The sequence below is a fragment of the Rattus rattus genome, chromosome 11 (genome assembly GCF_011064425.1).
Source record: "Rattus rattus isolate New Zealand chromosome 11, Rrattus_CSIRO_v1, whole genome shotgun sequence".
NCBI lineage: Eukaryota > Metazoa > Chordata > Mammalia > Rodentia > Muridae > Rattus > Rattus rattus.
Window position 1 is genome coordinate 67,798,033 of NC_046164.1, and position 18,796 is coordinate 67,816,828.

Genomic DNA, 18,796 nt, shown 5'->3' on the forward strand with positions numbered 1-18,796 from the left:
CTGATTTTCTTTTCTTTTAGTTAATCCTGTATCCAGCCACCTCGCTTAAGATGTGTATCAGCTGCAGGAGTTCCCCGGTAGGATTTTTAGAGTTGCAAACTATATCTTATCATCTAAATAGCAACACTTCTTCCTTTCTAATTTGTATCATCTTTATCTCCTTTATCTTATGGCTCCAGCTAGAACATCAAGTGCTGTATTGATTAGATATGGAGAGAGTGGACACCCATGTCATATTCCTGATTTTAATAGAATTGGTTTGAGTTTCTCTCCATTTAATTTTATGTTAGTATTGGCCCTGCTATAAATTGCCTTTTTTTATATTTAGGCATGTCCCTTGTATTCCTGATCTTTCTAAGGTTTTTATTATGAAGGGATTTTGTCAAAGGCTTTTTCAGCATCTAATGAGATGATTATGGGTTTTTTTTTTCTTTCAGTTTGTTTATATGGTGGATTACATTGACAGATTTCCATATGTTGAACCATCCCGGCACAGAGAAATAACTTTTTAAGTCCTTCATCATCATCCTCCACACAGAGGAAAACTCATAAGTGGCCTCCTTGACAGGATCTTGCTGGCTGCTTCCTGAGGTACGCACAGGCCTGTGAGATGGAACTAACACAGACACAGCCTTCAGGAGGATTGGCTCAGAATCTGATTCTGCCCTATCTCCAGCACCTCAGGCAGGTTGGCCCCAAGTGTCCTTGATGGCATTCAAGGACACACCTGGTACGTGATCCTCTCCTCCTGCTATACCCTGACTGTGTTATTTCCTGGGATAGAGCACCTCGAGATATACTCCTGGGGAAATGAAGATCAGAAGCTGAAAAACCTTAGGTCTAAAAGATCCCCCGAGGAATCTCTCAAAGCAAGCAGAGGAGCCTGAGAGAGACCCAATCTTCCAGGAAGTACTCACAATGATTCCTGGGACAAGAAGATGCTTGGTTAATGTTGAAAGCAGAGGAAAGAGTTACAAGAGGGAAGATTAAGAAGGGATTGGGAGCCCGTTAGAGTGAGCAGGAAGAGCTCAGCTCCCTCAGGAAAGCCAGTTGCTGTGTGACACACCCAGAGGGTGAGGTGAGGGACCGGTAGAAATGAGGTACAAGTCAGGTCATGAGGGACCCACAAGCCAGACCAAGGAGTTTGGCTTCACCTCAGAATAGTGAGGCTCCTCAGCAGGTGGCAGAAAGCAGGGCTTGAATTGGGGATGGAAAAAAGCCACCCTACAGAGGGAGTGCTAAAATGTAAGGTTCTTACACCTGGCCACACATAAATCATCCATCGGTCAGATATAAAATCGACTTAAGTGTTCATCACAAACAAACACACAGTGGAATATTATCTAGCCATGAAATGACACCATCTTGTCTCTTAGTTACTGTTCTGTTGCTTGAAAAGACCTTGTGGCCAAGGCAACTCTTTAAAAGAAGGCATTTAATTAGGGGCCAGCTTACAGTTTGAGAGGGTTTAGTCCATAATCATCATGGTGGGAAGCAGTTCAGCATGGTGCTGGAACAGTAGCTGAGAGCTTTTCTACCTCCTCCGTTCCATGAACTGGAGACCAAGCATTCAATATCTGGGGCTGTGAGGGTCACTGTCATTCAAACTACTACATTGTCAAAATGTGGGTGGACCTGGAGGATATTACATCTGAAACAAGCCCAGTGCTGCTCTCCAGCACATGTGGAATCTAAAAGGATGAACCCTTAGAGGTTGAGCATAAAGTGATGGTTAGCAGGTGTGGGGAGGGAGCAGGGGAGGATATGAAGATGCTGCCCAGTGGTAGCCAAGTTGGGGTAGGAAGGAGGAAAATGCTGGGCAGTTCTGTGGCACAGGGGAGCAGCCTGGTAGCCAAGAAGGTGCTGCAGAGTTCACACTAGCTGAAGAGAGCATGTACATTTCCTCACATGGAAAAATGATGAATACCTGAGGTGATGGGTATGCCATGCCTAACAGCACATTACACACTGCACACAGGTGTCAAGTTATCACACTCTGCCTGATAAATTCACACAATTGTATGTTAAGAGTAGTATTTAAAGAAATAATCCTAGAAGCTTTTGCTGAATGAATGAATGAATGAATGAATGAATGAATGAATCTGCTTATTTACTGGCAATGCTATGGATTGTCCCGGCACAGGCTAGGCAATTGCTCTACCGTTGAGATGCGTCACCGGCCCCACAGTTAATTATAAGTTTGTGTCCCAGGTAAAGCAAGGTGAGCGCCCGTCCTTAGATCACCAGCGGAGTCTGACGTGGTCCAGAATTGAGACGCATCAGGCTAAGGGATGAGTGTTCATCTCACACCACTGCCAACCAGAGCATCTCTGGGAGGGAGACTCACCCGGCATCTCAACAGCATGCTTCCCTGCAGACACCGACCCCGTGCCAGGAAGAACAGGGCTGCCAAGGTCAGGAGGAGGGAGATGAGGAAGGCTGCGATGAAGCCTGCTGTGTGGAGACCATGGTTAGGCAGAACCTGCAGGAAAAGAAGGGAATCTGAGGCCCTCATGCCACATCCACCTGGTTCCCCAGTCAGGTGAGGAGCCCCAGGTACCATAAAACAGAGGCAAAATACAGGTGCTGAGAAAGACGCAGAGTCCACAAACCACAGAGACCAAAGGCAGGGGAATGGCTGCCAGAGACTGGGAGAGAAGAAATGAGAGTGACTGCTACTTGGTACAGAATTTCAAACTCTGGGAGTGATGAGACTGTTCTGAAACTATATAGTGTAATAGGTGCACAATACTTGATCCACATAATATCAATGTCAGGAGAGTTCCTATTCTGTTATTATGTGTACACATACATGCATATGTACACACATGCATATGGACACACATGGATACATATGCACACATATATGCATACACATATGCACATATGCATACACACATGCACACATACACAAGCACATGCACACATGTATATATATATACATATGTATACATACGCTCATGTACACACACATACATATGCATACACACATATGCACACGTAGCATCCACATTACAAAACCTGAAGCACCTCACCATCAGTCAGAACCTCTGGGGTTTGTTTTGGAGGGGGGATTAACTTGATTTATTTCTATTTCATGTGCACTGCATGTATGTTTGTATGACGATATCAAGTCTCCAGTTGTGAGCTACCACGTGGATATTGGGATTTGAACCTAGGTCCACCAGGGTGCAGCCAGTGCTCTTAACTTCTGAGCCATCTCAGGTTATCTGAGCTGCCAGTACTACTATGTGCAGAAAAGGGCTCAGGGTAGAAGACCATCTAGACGACATTAAATGGATGGAGGACTGAATGACAGAGTGGATGTGAGCAAAAAAAAAGAGCCAACAGTGGCCCTGGATGGCCTGTTTGAAAAACTGGCACCAGTGGGACCCCTCTACCAGGATGACAGAAACTCTCTAAGGAGACAAGAACCAAAACTGAGGTCATTAGAGGATTAGACCCAGCCTCAAGTCATCATCCCTAAGTGTCCTCAGAAATGACACCGCCAAATGCCACCACGAGCCACAGTCAATGGAGTCGCTAGGACACGAACAACCTGAGCTGCAGATGTCTAGGCAGAAAGAAAGAGAAGTGGCTCTGTCATGACCGCCTCCACCCGCTGAACGCACTAACGCCCCCAGTCCCGCCTCTGGCTCACCGTGCCCACCCCTTTAATCACACGCTCGCTGCAGCCTTGCCTTTGAGAGATTCTTCATAGCATTTATGAGGAGCGATACTGCACAAAAAAGGCCTTTCAAGGAAGACTTGAAAAGATGGGAATTCAATACTGCGTTTCAAAGACACAATAAAGCTTGTTTGGAAAGTTTGGTTTCAATTATGTAATGAACGTATCTATAGGCTTCGAGGGCTGGAAGCTGTAATTGTTCAGCTTTCGTGTGTGTGTGCAGAGGCTTGGTGCAGAGAGATCTCAGGACGTCCAGTAGCCACACAGTAACCCTGCCACAGGAAACCGGGCCACACACAATGACTTTCCATGTCCCCTACCCACCAAATGCAGGAAATGGGGAGCATACATGGTGTCTTTCCACGCCCACCGATTCCCCCAAACATGGGAAAGGGGGACACACACACACACGACTCTCCTGGAAAAGGTTTCAGCAAGTTTTAAATCTCTTGCTTGGCCTCCATCTTCAGGAAGCAGGCAGGATGGTGGCTCTCTGCCCCTTGTCCCCATGACCTAGAGGGGCAACAGTGACAACAAAGACTCTTGGCCTCCAATCAATGAGTGAATGTCCAGATTGACGGCAGGAAGTCTCAATCATATGTCACATGTTCTAATGCAGCCTCATTGTGATATCTTAGTTGTCAACTTGGCTAGAACTGCAGTCAACTAGGGGACAAGCTGCTGGGCACAGCCCTGAGGGATTTTCCTCCATCATTTGAAGTGTGAAGATCCACTCACACTCAGCATGTGGCTGATCTGAGGGGGGAGGCTTCACTTTCCCCCTTTTCGATGGTGCGTTAGTTCATCTACTCTGTTTGGAAGTTCACCCACCCCGTTGCCACTGGTCCACCAGTGGCAGATGCCACGGCTGCCACCTTCACCCTCCAATGACAGGGGAGCCCAGCTTCCAAGATGGGCTGAGGACCAGAGACTCCAGGAATCCTCTACACTCCGGAGCCACTTTTGGATTTCTGAGGCACACGGCCTGGTGAGTGGAGAAGCCAGTGAGTCCTCAGCCTCCCCTGGGGGAAGATGGCTGTTGCAAGAACTAGTGGTTCTCAACCTGGAGGTCCCAATCACTTTGGGAGTTGAAATGTCCTTTCAAAGGGGTCATATATCAGATATTCTGCATAGCAGATATTTATATTATGATTCATAACGGAAGTAAAATTACTGTGATAAAATAGTGACTGTAATAATTTCATGGCCGGGGTCACCACAACAGTGAGGAGCTGTATCAAAGGGTCACAGCATTAGGAAAGCTGAGAACTGTTGGTCTAGACCATCTTGTGCAAACCAGTCTAATAAACACATTTAAATAGATCTGTGTTATTGGTTCAAAGAACCCTGACACTTGCTGATTCCAATAGATCAGCGTTTGGCTCGGGGAACATTAGAAGGCTCCTCACGGCCATGATGCTCATCGTGATCGTGGCTGCTTCCCAGGATCTCCACACCTGCTTCTTTCTTGATAAAAAGGAAAATATAGGCCAGATCATCTTAAGGCATCTTCTAGGCAAAAAGTCTCTTTTGTCAACAAACAGGTGTTAAGTGTCAACCAAAGGAGTAAGCCCACTGCTTCGATGCCAGGAACGTCCAGCAGGGGGCAAACAACCCATCAGGGGAGAGAAGATGACCAGAGTCAGAGAAGCTAGTCTTAAGTTCTGAGGGATGCCTGAGAGAAAGACTCTTAAATAAACAGAGAGTACCAGTGGCTCTTGATGGAGTGGAGAGGGTTAACTTTTCTGATGTAGCCTCAGTCAGAACACCCTAAGGAAAGAGCTCAGTGTCCTAAGGAAGACAGTAATCATGTACATCACCACCTCAGCTCAAAGCCTCATGGTTTTGCTAATAGCAGTACATCTAACAGGCTTCAAATGCTCCCAGTAAAACCATGTGTTTGAGAAGTCTCACTTCTTAGCTAGCCACCTGGTATGTAATTCATCTTCTTGTTAGTTAACGCATGCTCTTTACATATTATGACACTTGTCTTTTCTATAAATACCTCCTTGAGTTTCTCACTTATCCTCCTTGCTGTTGTTTTTAAAAGTAAAATTCCAGGCAGTTTCTATTCAAACTCCCCAGACTATTACTCATATTGACTTTCTACATATTACTTTATCTATTTATATTTTGGTCTGACTAGAGCATTCACCTCTGTCTTATTTCAAGAGATTACACAGGACACCATCTTCTTTCCATTTAATAAAACATCACTTTACTACATGAACACACAGATAAATTCTCTATCTCCATGGAAGGACTGCTCGCAGTGGACTTTGGCCACCGTGACCATTGGCAAAACTCTCTCTCTCTCTCTCTCTCTCTCTCTCTCTCTCTCTCTCTCTCTCTCTCTCTCTCCCCTCTCTCTCTCTCCGTGTGTGTGTGTGTGTGTGTGTTTGTGTGTCTGTCTGTCTGTCTCTCTGTCTTTCTCTCAATATATGTGTGTGTGTTTCTGTGTCTGTCTGTCTGTCTTTCTCTGTGTGTGTCTATGTCTCTAGGTGTGTCTCTCTCTCTCTCTTTGTGTGTGTGTGTGTGTGTGTGTGTGTGTGTGTGTGTGTCTATGTCTCTCTCTTTCAGTGTGTCTGTCTCCCCCCCACACCTCTGTCTGTCTCCATGGCTCCTGGGACCCTTCCCAACCAGCATTGCAACCCGCCATCCAGGTGCCTGCCAGCTGGCAGTGCACAGTCCACAAGTAGCAGGTGAGTCTGGAGGAATCCAAGACCTGCAGTTCATGTCCGACACTATGGAATACTCTCAGAGACTCTCCTCACCAGGGACTTGAGGAGGGCAGGGATTTGGGTGATAAACTAAGAAGAAACTTCTTCTTATGGCCTTGCTTTCCTTAACCAGGTGCCTTGTTAGTTTGAGGTAAAATTAAAGAGGCAGGACGGTAGTTGCTCCATCCTGATGCTCTGGCATGGTGGCCACATAGCAAGCAGATACCTTCCATTGTTCTGTCTGGTGACAGTACTGGCATTCCTCCAGACACCGGTCTCCCGCCGGTACACCCCTGTCACCTATAAAGGTGTCTCAGTATTGCTGAGCATACTCAGAGCCAAGGGTCTCTCCCCAGGAAACCTGAGGGAGAGTGTGCCAATCCTATAGTCAACATTAGCTTAACCCTGAGGCTCTGCACAACAGACTCCAGTCCCTAGAACACTGCACTGGGCCTCACAGATGCTTCTGGTACCAGTGCAGTTCCCCAGGTACAACACCGAACCTGAGACCGTAATGGCAACAACTCATTCTGAGTGATACACTGGCACATTGGCGTTGCTCTCTTGTTGCATAAAAATGACACCAGGAACAGGTGCTGGTGTTCACAGACTTAAAGAAGCACAGTGCTCTGCATAAACTAACCCATTTGCCTGGAGAGAAGTCCATGGTCCCGTTCTCACTTTATGTCTGGGAAAGTGGAGGCCCAGACAGGCTAGAACATGCTGAGGACCACATACGGACAGCGAAGAGTCAGGATTCACAACAGGTCATGTGGTTGTAAAGCCCACTATACCCACAACACTGGGACATCTCATGTTCACATGCCCCATGTCTCCACTGCACAGAGGGTACCTGGTGAGGGGCAGCCTGCAGCCTGAAAATGGCCCCTTTCCAATCTTGTGGGAGGGCGAGGCTTTGGAAGGTAGGGCACATTCATTGAGAGAATGTTCTTCACCATAATCATGAGGGCATCTGCCACCTCTTAAACTGACTGGTAGTCATCATTGCTGACAATCAACTCAATCAAGGGATATTTACTGAATGAGTGTCACCTACAGATAAGGCAGTAAAGGGGACATGGGACAAATTAGACCAGACTCCATCCTTTGGATATCTCAAACCAACAAAGAAAACCACGATCTACACATCCTTAACTGCCCGCCACTGAATCGCAGGCTTGCTAAAAGACAGAGCTGGTTTCCCTTCCATCTCTTCTAAGCAGGACTTTGGCCCCTAGGAGGTACTGAGCGTCACCACATCGCTGTGGGGTTTGCTAGCAGAATACCTGGAATCAAAGGCCATCTGCCAGCCCTGCAAGCAAGAGCTGACAAGCTTGGCTTTGTTGTCCTTCTTTTCTCTAAAGGCCAGTCTGTGAACTTGGGCCTTGGTCAGCATCTGGAGACCACATCCAGGAGGGAGGCCACAATCCACTTGGCATGTTGTATAAATGGTGCAGTCCCTACTGAGTACCTGCCTCCTCCTCCCGGAGTCAGGAGGTGGTGTGACCCAGGCACGAGGTGCCTGTGTAGCACTCAGCCCCTAAAGAATGTCACAGAAGCACCTGTGACTCATGGCTGGAGAGTACCCCTCCCCAGGACCTGAAGGTCAATGAGGACTTTCTCTAGACTTCACCTGTCCCCTTGGCTAACTTGGCTGTGTGGCTGTTTAAGTCACTTTACTCCTTGCCATGACCGAACACCTGACAAAGCGACTTAAGGGAGGAGGCGTTTCATTCAGGTTACAGTCCATCATGGCAGGAAGGCATGGCAGCAGGAGTGAGAGGCAGCTGCTCACATCATATCCACATTCAGGAAGCAGAGAGGAATGAACACTGCTGTTTAGCCTGCTCTCTCCTTAGTCTAAAGCCCCAGCATATGGAGACAATGACAGCGACATTCAGGGTTACACCTCCCTAGAGATGCGCTCATTGACCAACTGTGTGTCTTTCGCGTGATCCTAGGTCCTGACAAGCTAATCGTCAAGTGACCCTTCACTAGTTCAATCAGAGCCATGAGAACAATTTAACAGTTGTTCTCTGGGGTCACCAAGACTAGGGGTGGCCTCAGAGAACATGCCATCCTAAATGTAGGATCTTTGGCAAACTATGTGACCTCAGTTTCCCCATCTCTGAAATAAAAGTGATTTAATAATGGAATCTCCCCCACGAGCCTGTGTCAGTGATGACAAGATTAAGCATGCGTGAGCTGCTCAGGAGATCTGAGATGCTGAGGAAGTATGGGGTGTCTCTGTGTAGTTTGGTCACAGCTTGATGGGGTCAAGAAACATCAGGGGAAATTCTGACTTTGGGAGCATCTGAGGGAGATAGCAGGTAAGACAAAACAGAAAGATATACCCAGTATATGAATGTTGTTAGGAGCCTCCCAGACCCACCCTACCTGGGGGTGAACTGGGACAACACCCAGACCCACTTCATGTGAGTATGCACAGGTGCTACCAAGCTGGCTGGACCAGAATGGAACCAATCCAAGGACAAGATGCATCTATCTGTCTGTTTGTCTGTCTGTCTATCTGCCTGTCTGTCTCTTCTGATGCAGAGACACATTCCTCTTGTCTGGTTCCTGGATCACAGAATTCAAGATTCTTCTGCCTAAGACTGTAGGCCACACACCAATGAGCACTAGGTTCTCAGACTTGTATCCCCGGATGAGTCACACCATCAGTATCCCAGGCCTGAGGCCTTCCAACTTGGACTGTGCCACATGGCTGGCATGCAGGGACTTCTCTGCCTCCACCATCGGGTGAGCCAGTACACCCTATGGAGTCACTCTCCTCCCCCTCCTCCTCCCCCTCCTCCTCCTCGGTCTCCCTCCACACACCTCCCCCCTCCCTTTCTCCATCCCAGACCAGGATGGACCTGAAGATTGTCTTACCATTATCTTTTCTTCCACGGTGATGGTAAAGTGGGCTCTTAGCTGAGTTCTGTTCTGAGAAAGAGAGGAAAGAAACGCTTCAGTCACATGGAGTCTGACCCATGCCCAACCCACACGCCTGAATTCAGTTGTGAATTCAGCCCCTGTCTGCTGGGTAACGAAGGGTTTGTCCAACTTCTAAAGCCTCTTTGAGAAACAGTGGGACTAGGACTGCAGCTTCTCTACTGGAGAGTGTGGCAACTCAAACCCATGTCCTGAGGGCCAAGGGTCACAGCTCTCTGTGGAGAACTGGATTGAGGCAGTGCTGCCAGTCCAAACTCAGGCAAGGTGTTCATCTCTGTGTGACTCAGCTGCCTCGTTTGTGAAATGGGAGCCGCATGGGTGGCTGGAAAATTAAACTAATTAATACGGAACGTGGAAGAGAAGGGAGGAGAGAAGGCTTTTAACAGGGAAGCTACCCAAGTTAGCAGGGGACATCCACCCAGGAAAGGGAAGAAGGGAAAGGGGACAGAAGGAAGGAAAGGAGGGAGGGAGGGGGAAGGAGGGAGGAAGTACAGAGGGAGGAAGTAGAGAGGGAGGGGAAAAGAGAGAACTTTTCCTATGCCCTTGTGGTCAGTATATCCAAGCAGCCATCCAGGACAGTGGCAGGTCCCAAGCAAGGGTGACAAGTTTACCTGTGAGGGTCTCTGAAAGATGAGCTGGGCGGGAAGATCCAGGCTCTCTCCAGTCCCAAGGGCGGTGGGGTCCAGCGAGGCCATGTAGCTGACGGAGTAGCACTCTCCCACTGCTCAGAGACAGCAAGTGCAGGTCAAGAAGGGGACAGGCATCCCCACACCAAGCCCCATCCTTAAGTAGCCATTCCCCCTGGCCTAGCCACAACCCTGGCCCCTGCAACCCTGTACCTGCCACAGCTGCTCACAAGCCCAGATCCCCAGCAAGAAGCATCGGGATTTCATACACTCCAGGGGATTCTGGGAGTGATCCAGCGGGGAGAGTAAGTTAGAATTTGCTCAAGGCCTCCCAGCCACAAGCAGAAGGCTGGTCTCTTGGGCCCTTTCTCAGTCTGTAGCACAGTCCCCTGAGCTCTCACAGGAGCTCTACACACAGAAAGCAGGACCCTCAGCTCCTGAGAGTGCCAGTCCAGCAGGCGGATGACTGAGCTGGTAGACTACAGTTAGCTTAGAGACGGCAAGACCCCTGTGTAGAAAGCAGGGGAGATGCACATGGAGTCTGGGAATTAGTTTGTCCAGAAAAATCAACATGTCCAGAAAAATCAACATGTCCAGAAAAATCAACATGTCCAGAAAAATCAACATGTCCAGTTGGGTTTCTCATGAGGACAAAGCTAAGATGTTGAGAAGGGGAAGGCAGTCTCAGACACCTCCCCAGACTAGAGAGAGTCCTTTCACCCAGAGCATTCCTGCATGTGCCCCCAGAGGGTGCTGAGGTTTAACATAAAAAACCTGTTCCCTTTCGTAGTGTGGAAGAGACACTGTGACTGAGACCGGCCAGGCTAAATTATACTTGTTTTAATAAATGGAGGGGGTGTCATAGGATGCTGATGGTAATGGAGTCAGAGAGGCAGGAAACTGGAGTCTGATTGGCCACTTGATTTTAGAGTCAGTCATTGGATAATGGTTGCCCTGTCTCCTAACTTGAAAGCCACCATTGAGCACCAGTCGGGTGAGCTCAGGAACAGGTGACTTGGACTGCGTTCTCAGGGAACACAGCCTCCTGGACAGAGCAAAAGCCTGGAATAGACGGGAGAAAACAGCACCAAGAATCAAAAGATGACACACCCCAGGCACTGCCTACAGGCCAGGCTGGGTTGTGTTGATATCTCTCTCCATCCCTATGATCCTGACCTTGCCCAGTGGGTGGCACTATGCTTGGTGCAGGCAAGGGGACCTGTGCCCATTTAGTTAGTACTTAGGGTGAGACATAGCTAGAGTAGGGACAGTCAAGACAATGTCCCTGTGGGAGACTGGAGGCTGGGGGCGTTGGGACGGGGGTGGAGTTGAAAATCAAGTAGAACGTCCAGGAAAGGTAACCCTAAGACTGACGATCCTCATGGAATAGAGACGTGCATGTCATAAGTAGGACAGAGGGACCACCATTGTGCACCATGTCTGAGGGACAGGGTCAGAACAGACATGACCCAACAGGAATGAGAGCCATGAAGGACACTGGAAAGCAAGGGGTAGGTAGTGAGCCCACAGCTGGGAAGGGCACTGATTGAAAGGGAGCCAAAGGCCAAGGCCAGGCCCTGACTAAGCTAAAGGCCATGTCATATGACCTCACTCAGCCCCCTAGAGTCATGCTGTGAGGCAAGATGCACAGGATCTCTGAACTCCTAACTGCTCAGGGGCTTGCTGGAAGCCATATAGTCAGGCTGCGATTCCAGAGGCATCCCAGACTGCCTGAGCTCCGCTCACAGCCCACGGGCTACTCTCTACACGCCAACATAGGAATCATTTGGAAAATTCATTTCTATATCATGGAAAGGAGAGCTCTGGGGTGGCTTCGCTGGGACATGAAAATTTTAGAGCCTCATCTAAACCAGAGCCACCAACCAGGTCACTGGCTGTGGACTGCTCCACTAGCTTCTGTCAATAGCACTGTGTTAAAAGATTCAGGGCTGAAGGGTCAAGTGAGCAACGCTTTGCAGTGTGGGCCACACATCAGAAGTGGGTGTGGTCAGATGAAGGGATGCAGGCTATAGAGGTACCCAGGGCTGATGAGGGTCAGTCTGCCGGCTTCCATCTCAGCATGGCTGGTGCCCATGGCCTCGTGCGAGCTCCCCACCCACTCCAGCTTCAGGTTGCTCTTTCGTACACGAGACGTTTGCCAAGAAGAAAGGAAGCTCCAACCTCCTGAGAGAAATCATGGCTCTGAAGTTAACTAATTAGTCAGGGATAACTCAACTGAGGAAGACCCTGTGGAAGCCAGCAGTCTACACTACAAGCTACCCTTTGGCTCTGGATTGTCCCCCAAAGGCCTGTGTGTTGAAGACCTGCTCTGAGGTCTGTGGGACTATTGGCAGGCAGGTGGGTGAACTGTTCAAAGGCAGACAGTTCCAGGCAACAGGGTCTATCCTCAGAAGGGATTGTGGAACCCCAATTGTTGTCTTCTTTCCTTCTTTCAGTTCTACACGATAATAAGGTAAACTGCTCTGACGTCACACGTCACCATCACCATCACCACAGGCCTAAGGCAATGAGGCCTGAAACTTCTAGAACTAAGAGCCAAATGAACCGTTCCCCTTCATAAAACACAGATTCCATGACAGTAATGGAAACCTGATTACACATCAATGAACAACATGCTTACACACATCTAAATATAACACGATAGTACTTCTGAGATGACAACAATCCACATTTGTGCTTGCCCAGAACAACTCTAAAAGACCTGTCCATTTTCCTGTAACTCCGGTCAGCAGGGTGAAGGGTCACTATGAAGTGGTGATGTGTCATGAACTCCCTGTAATTCATTGATCCATTGTATCCAACTGAAGCTGATTTGGATAAAACTGAGACTATCTTAAAATACCTGCCACTTCTCCCCCAACCCCACCTCTGTCTAAAGCAAGTAGGAAGTCCATGGTTTTACTGGCAAACATGGGGATATTTTGTTGGCAGCAGGGACAGGGGGTGAAGGTTAGTGTCCTGGCTTGCCGTGGTAGGCTAGCTCTGCTGTGGCCCTCCCTGAGGGGAACACAGGTAACACACTGTAACGCACAACCCATAGTGGCCCGAAGCATACGTGATTACCTTGCAGAAACCGCTTTCTGAAAGTCTGGATTCCGTCCTGAGTCACATTTCCAGGCGACTCCTTCACAGTGAGGCCAGTGATATCATCCAGCACAAGCAGGTCCGAAAGGTTGGCTGACGTGGGCGTCCTGGTGTTGTTCACTGACAGCTGCACATGCATGGTCTGCGATTCGCTCTGGCCAGACACCTAGGACAGGGGGACGTGAGTGAGGACAGTCTCTTGTCAGCCTGGCTTCCTATGATGACCCATAAGCCTCGAAGAGGATCCCAGACTCTATCAGGCGCTACCTGATGTGAGAGTTGGGAGCAGGGGCGTGGGGGTGTCGACCATCACTTAGGGACACTTTCAGAGAAACCAGAGCCCCGAGATGCAGTGAACTCATTTCTTCCACAGAGAAAGCTCCTGAGTACCAAACCTAGTCAGGATGGGGTCACTGTGGCAACCTGGTGTTCCAAAACAGAGGAAATAACACCTCTACCTGAGTCACTAAAGATACAGCCCTGACTCCACAGCCAGAGCTCTTAGGGTCATTTGCTTTCCAGCGGGTCCCCTCCACCAGGTTCAGCCCCAACCTATGTATGACTTGCTGTGTTTGAATATGGATCCCCTTCATCCCAAAGGCCTTGGCATTAAAGGCCTACCAAACACCCCCCCCCCTGTTCACAGCATTGTTAGAAAATATATTATTCCCAGGCTTGGGAGATGACTCAGTGGGTCAATCATTAGATGTACAAGTGTGAAGACCAGAGTTCAGACCCTCAGAACCTATAAATGCCAAGAAGAGACCAGATCCCTGGAGCAAGCTGACTAGCTCGACTAGCTGCCCTGGAGAGCTCTGGTTCAAGTAAGAGGTTCTGTCTTAACAGACAAGATGGGGCGTGATTAAGGAGGGCACCTGGCATCTTCCTCTGGCCTCTATGCACACACACACACACACACACACACACACACACACACACACACACACACACAGTACCAAAGCATCATGTGTGATAAACATACCAGCCTTTCATCTCTGCTCTGACCACTGGGTTTTTACTAACAGTGACTTCTAATCAAATGGCCCCAACAAACCCAGTGAGGCCATGCGAGCTCGGGTCTCCTGTTCTATTCATTGCACAGACCTACTCTTCGCTAGTTCCCAAATACACGATGACTTCAGAGATTGGGGGTGGGGGCGAATCCAATTATTTTCTCCCCTGGAAACTTACCAGCGAGCATTTTTGAAATATCACTCCGTTCTCTGAGGGACCTTGGGCGTCTCTTGAAATATCGCTGTGCTACAATAAAACACAAAAACCCTTAGAGAGTGAGAAAAACTTCATGTTCCACCTGTCTGATGGAAATGTAAGATGAGGAAGTCTTCAAAGGACACCGCAGGGATTGTTTCTGCTGATCACAGTTTCCAGGGACTTGAAATATTTCATTTAAATAGTGTTAAAGGATCCTGAATCAAAGCCTGGGAGGAAGGAGGAGTCGTAACACGAATCACAGCTTCTTCTGACCTGGGCCCGATGCAGCAGCCATTTATCAGACTGGGAGATAAAACCCAGGATATGAAATCCAGAGAGCTGTGTTCTAGGTATTAGCACTTATTTACTCTGTGTCATTGGACAAGTCACTCGGCCTCTCTGAACCTCAAATCCCTCTCCAAAAGGTGACTATCTGAAAACTTCCAGGAAGCTTGCTTAGCCAAAGTGAGGAGATGAACTCTGGTTCCAGCTGAGTCCAATTGAACCTGTGTACCCCACTGGGCCCTAGAAGGTACCCAGCATGTGGTGTGTGGTGGCAGTGATGGTGGAGGAGGAGGAGGAGGGGGGGGAAGAGGAGGAGGAGAAAGAAGAGCAAAACTGGATGGATCACCTCAATGTGCCAGGTCCTGTGCCACACATACCAAGTAATGACTTAAGCAAACCTTACATCAGCCCTCTCTTCCATCCACACTGGGCTTCTAGACCAGGGCAACTGGGAGCTCCGAGTTTTCTGGTCCTTTGTGCCCGGTAATGATCCTGCCTCTGCTGCACTCCTATCCTTTGCCCACTGGCTGCTATGCACTAGAGCAAGAGGACACGTACCAGAACTGAGTGGACCCAAGGCAAGGTGTCGTCATGGGAGCTACCAGCAGGTGAGTGTCTGAGTCCTTCCACGCTACTGTAACAAAATACCTGTGTCTAGCTGACTTATCAAGAAGGAGTCCGTGTACAATGCTACAGTGAATCCCTGGAAGCTCTGATGTAGCTTTGGGCTGGGCGTCAGGTATGGACTTGGCCGTAATGGGCTCAGAAATGAGATGGAAGGAATGCTGGGATGGAGAGTTCTTGGAGATGTCTTAAGAGACCACAGTCGAAAGTTGGGATGCAACACAAATCCTTTGTCAGTTTAGACCATCCGTGGCCTTTCTTCCTGTTCACATTATCTTGTTCCTTTCTGTCTAGGACAGCCTTCTTTACCCATGCATTCACTCTCCAGTGCTACACAGCAGTGAAGTTCCCCGGGGGAAGGAGGAGAAGCGAGTCTGCCCCAAGGAGTCTACAGAACTGACTGATCCATCTGCAGGTCCCTGATTGTGGAGAGTTGGGATATTGCAAGCCCAGATTCAAATGATTAGCCTCCTTAATAGCCAATTCATTCCCCTATTTCTATCTGATCTAGCATCCCACGACTACCACGTAAAACCTTCTGAAGAGTATCAACTTAGCAGATCTCTAGCTTTAACCAACCCAAAAGCTAAGAATGTCATCAGACAGCATGTGAGACCCCCTCTTTGCTATAACCTGTCAGTTAGATATTCCCACTAACGAATTTGAAAACCGCATTGCTTTAGGGCTTTCTTTTATTCTGTTAACTATGGTAACGTCATAAAGCTATTTCTATATCAGGACATGGTACTTGGGGCAACCTGAAACCAAACCCTTCCAGGCTGCCCACTTACTCAGAATAGCAGAGCCTCACCAGAAAGCTCCTTTCTGCCTTTCACATGGACAGCTCCCCAAACACACCTGTGGACAGTGCCTGCCACATCTGCTCCCGTTCATGCTGCCTACTTTGTGTGGCTCACCAAGCCCCACTGCTATACCCCATACCCACCAATACCACTGCTTACTCTCTTCCTCCAGATGAGAGAATGAGGGGCCCTCCAAAATCGGGACTGATCTTGATATATCACATTCTCATGACAGAGTCTAGCCCTGGGGCACCCTCCTGGGCATCCTTAATGAATGGCTGACTTGAACACCCAGTTTCCACACCAACCCCACACTTTCTTCTTACCGCCCACTGGTACCACAGGGTCTTTGCATAGAAGGACTGAGCTTAACGGAGTTGTCCCAGGCACCTTCAGTCACAGGGACCCTTAAGTACACTTTGCACTTCCCATTTCAATAGCCACATGGAGTTCAGCTCCCAACAGGAAAGGACAGATGCCCACTTGGTCCTGAGCCTTTATGTTCAGGTCCACAAAGCACTTCCTTATGGGACTAAGTGTCTTTGAGCAAAAGCCCAGGGTGCCAGGTCTATTGAGCATGCTCCCTTCAACTGCACACATCACGACCATAGTCTCCGTAACAATAGAGAGGACAAATCACACATTTTGTTTCATGCTTTGAGGAATTGAACTGGACAATGTACACAGAGCAGTTAGCGCAGGATTGTGCATACAGTGACCCAGGGAGTGAGTGGGCTCTTTCTGTCCCTGTGACTGCTGTGCCACCCCCATCATCATTTCTGCCACACTCTTCATTGGAAACTATAAAAATCACTCCCGTGCAACCAACAACATTGGACTGAGTGTCAGGATTAGAAGTAAAGGTATTGAGAAATTGGTGATTTCTCCAGACCAGGATCTAGGCAGGATCTAGGTATAAAAGGCACACAGTAGATGCCGGCGGTTAGCTGCTCTGAGAAATCACCAAATATGTCCTCAGGAGACTTAAGAAAAGTGCAAAAAAAGGCAATAATATGCGATGCATACATAGCATGTTTATATTATGTTATACGCTGTATACAATACACTGCTTGTATGACTTTACTATATAAACAGAATACTAGAACCTAGTAAGAGAGACTTGCTATGGACGAACATCTTGCTGGAAAGCATGAGAGGGAAGGGTTTATCTGGCTTACAATGAACTCCAGGTTACAATGTGTCACTTCAGAGAAGTCAAGGCAGGACCCCAAGCAGCTATTCCTGTCACATCACAATTAGGAGGCTGGAGAACTAAATTCATTCAGGCCACCTGCTGCTGCTGCTGCTGCTGCTGCTGCTGCTGCTGCTGCTGCTGCTGCTGCTGCTGCTGCTGCTGCTGCTGCCGCCGCTGCTGCTCAGTCAGCTCTGTTCACTCTGACCCAGCTCACGGCCTAGCCCACAAGCTGCTCACATTCATGGAGCATCCTCCCACCTTAAGAGTCAAGAAAACCCCCCACCGATGTCCCCAAGTCTACCCTGATGTAGAGAGACTCACTTCTTTCTCAGGTGGCTCCAAGTTGTGATAAGTTGGTAGTTAAAACTAGCCAGCACCATGTGGGGGGAGGAATAAATGGTGACAGAGGGACAGAGTAATGAGGTTTGTTTTCTGGTTGGTTGGCTGGTTTTTAAGACAGGAGTTTATGTAACCTAGGCTGACCTTGAATGCAATCTAAACTGGGGATGACAAAATCCTGATCCTCCTAATCTGACCTCCCAAGTCCTGGGATGGCAGCTATGCATATACCTATGAGAGCCTAAGCTCTCTCGAAGGTTTCTGTGACTCTGTGACCACCTGGAGAAGGAATGGAAGGCCCATAGGAATCTAAAAGGGAGGTGAAGTCAGGCAAAGGGGCAACATGTACAAAGGCCCCAACATGGGAAGATGCCTAGAATCTTCAAGGAACTACACAGAGGCCAAGTGCACAGAGAAACTTAGGACATACACAAAAGATGAGGGAGTGTGGTAAGGATTAATTCGGAGATTTTCAGGTCACAATGGAGATTTAGTTTCTTCTAGGAGCACTGACAAGCTTTGAAGCAAGAGGAGTTGAGAGGAGGCTCTTCTAAATGGAATAGAATGGTCAGCAAGGGCAGGAATAGGGAGGTCCATGCAAGACATAGATGGTAATGAGACCAAAGACATCCTTACAAAGAGTGAAGACTGTTGGCATGCTTGGAAACAGAATCTGCCAGTGGAGGGAATGTGGGACACAGAAAAAGACAGCTAAGGCCAAGGCCAAGATGAGGACCGAGAGCAGGTAATCTGGAGTGTACAAGTTTAGGCCTGGGGGAGGGGGGGTATATTTGACAGACAGACAGGTCCGCCCAACAGGTCAGCAAAGGCTCTGTTGAAAATAGAATTTGGGCTTGTCAGGGGCTGGTTGGCCACGGTCATACCAGTCTACAGAGGAGAAAGCTGAGCACTGAGTCCTGGAAGACTCCACCCACTAAAGAACAAGTGGAGTTAAAAGGGCTCCAGAGACCCCTATTCTTCTCCACAGGACTCAAGAACCATTTGAGGATGGTTTCCCTTCACACAGAGACAAAACCATCTGAAACTACAAAAAGATGACATGTAACAACCACGACCACAAAGATACAGTTAACGACAGCAAAAATACAGTGTAGCAGCAACGACAACAAATATGGAGTGTATGCTGCCTAGTTTTATGTCAACTTGACACAAGCTAGAGTCATCAGATAGGAGGCAGTCTCAATTTAAAAGATGCTTCCATAAGACCCAGCTGTGAGAAAGGT

The 18,796-nt window shown here is 48.4% G+C and overlaps 1 protein-coding gene across 1 annotated transcript in view; it reads right to left on the reverse strand.

Annotated features, from left to right (window-relative positions):
* Positions 1 to 18,796, reverse strand: part of Evc2 (EvC ciliary complex subunit 2) — an 87,172-nt gene that overhangs the window by 66,347 nt on the left and 2,029 nt on the right. The window contains exons 2-6 of the mRNA XM_032916954.1: positions 14,286 to 14,354; positions 13,074 to 13,260; positions 9,975 to 10,084; positions 9,301 to 9,354; positions 2,348 to 2,482 (exon numbers count right to left, since the gene is read on the reverse strand). Of these exons, the coding sequence (XP_032772845.1) occupies positions 2,348 to 2,482; positions 9,301 to 9,354; positions 9,975 to 10,084; positions 13,074 to 13,260; positions 14,286 to 14,354 (555 nt within the window). The remainder of the gene's footprint in view (positions 1 to 2,347; positions 2,483 to 9,300; positions 9,355 to 9,974; positions 10,085 to 13,073; positions 13,261 to 14,285; positions 14,355 to 18,796) is intronic.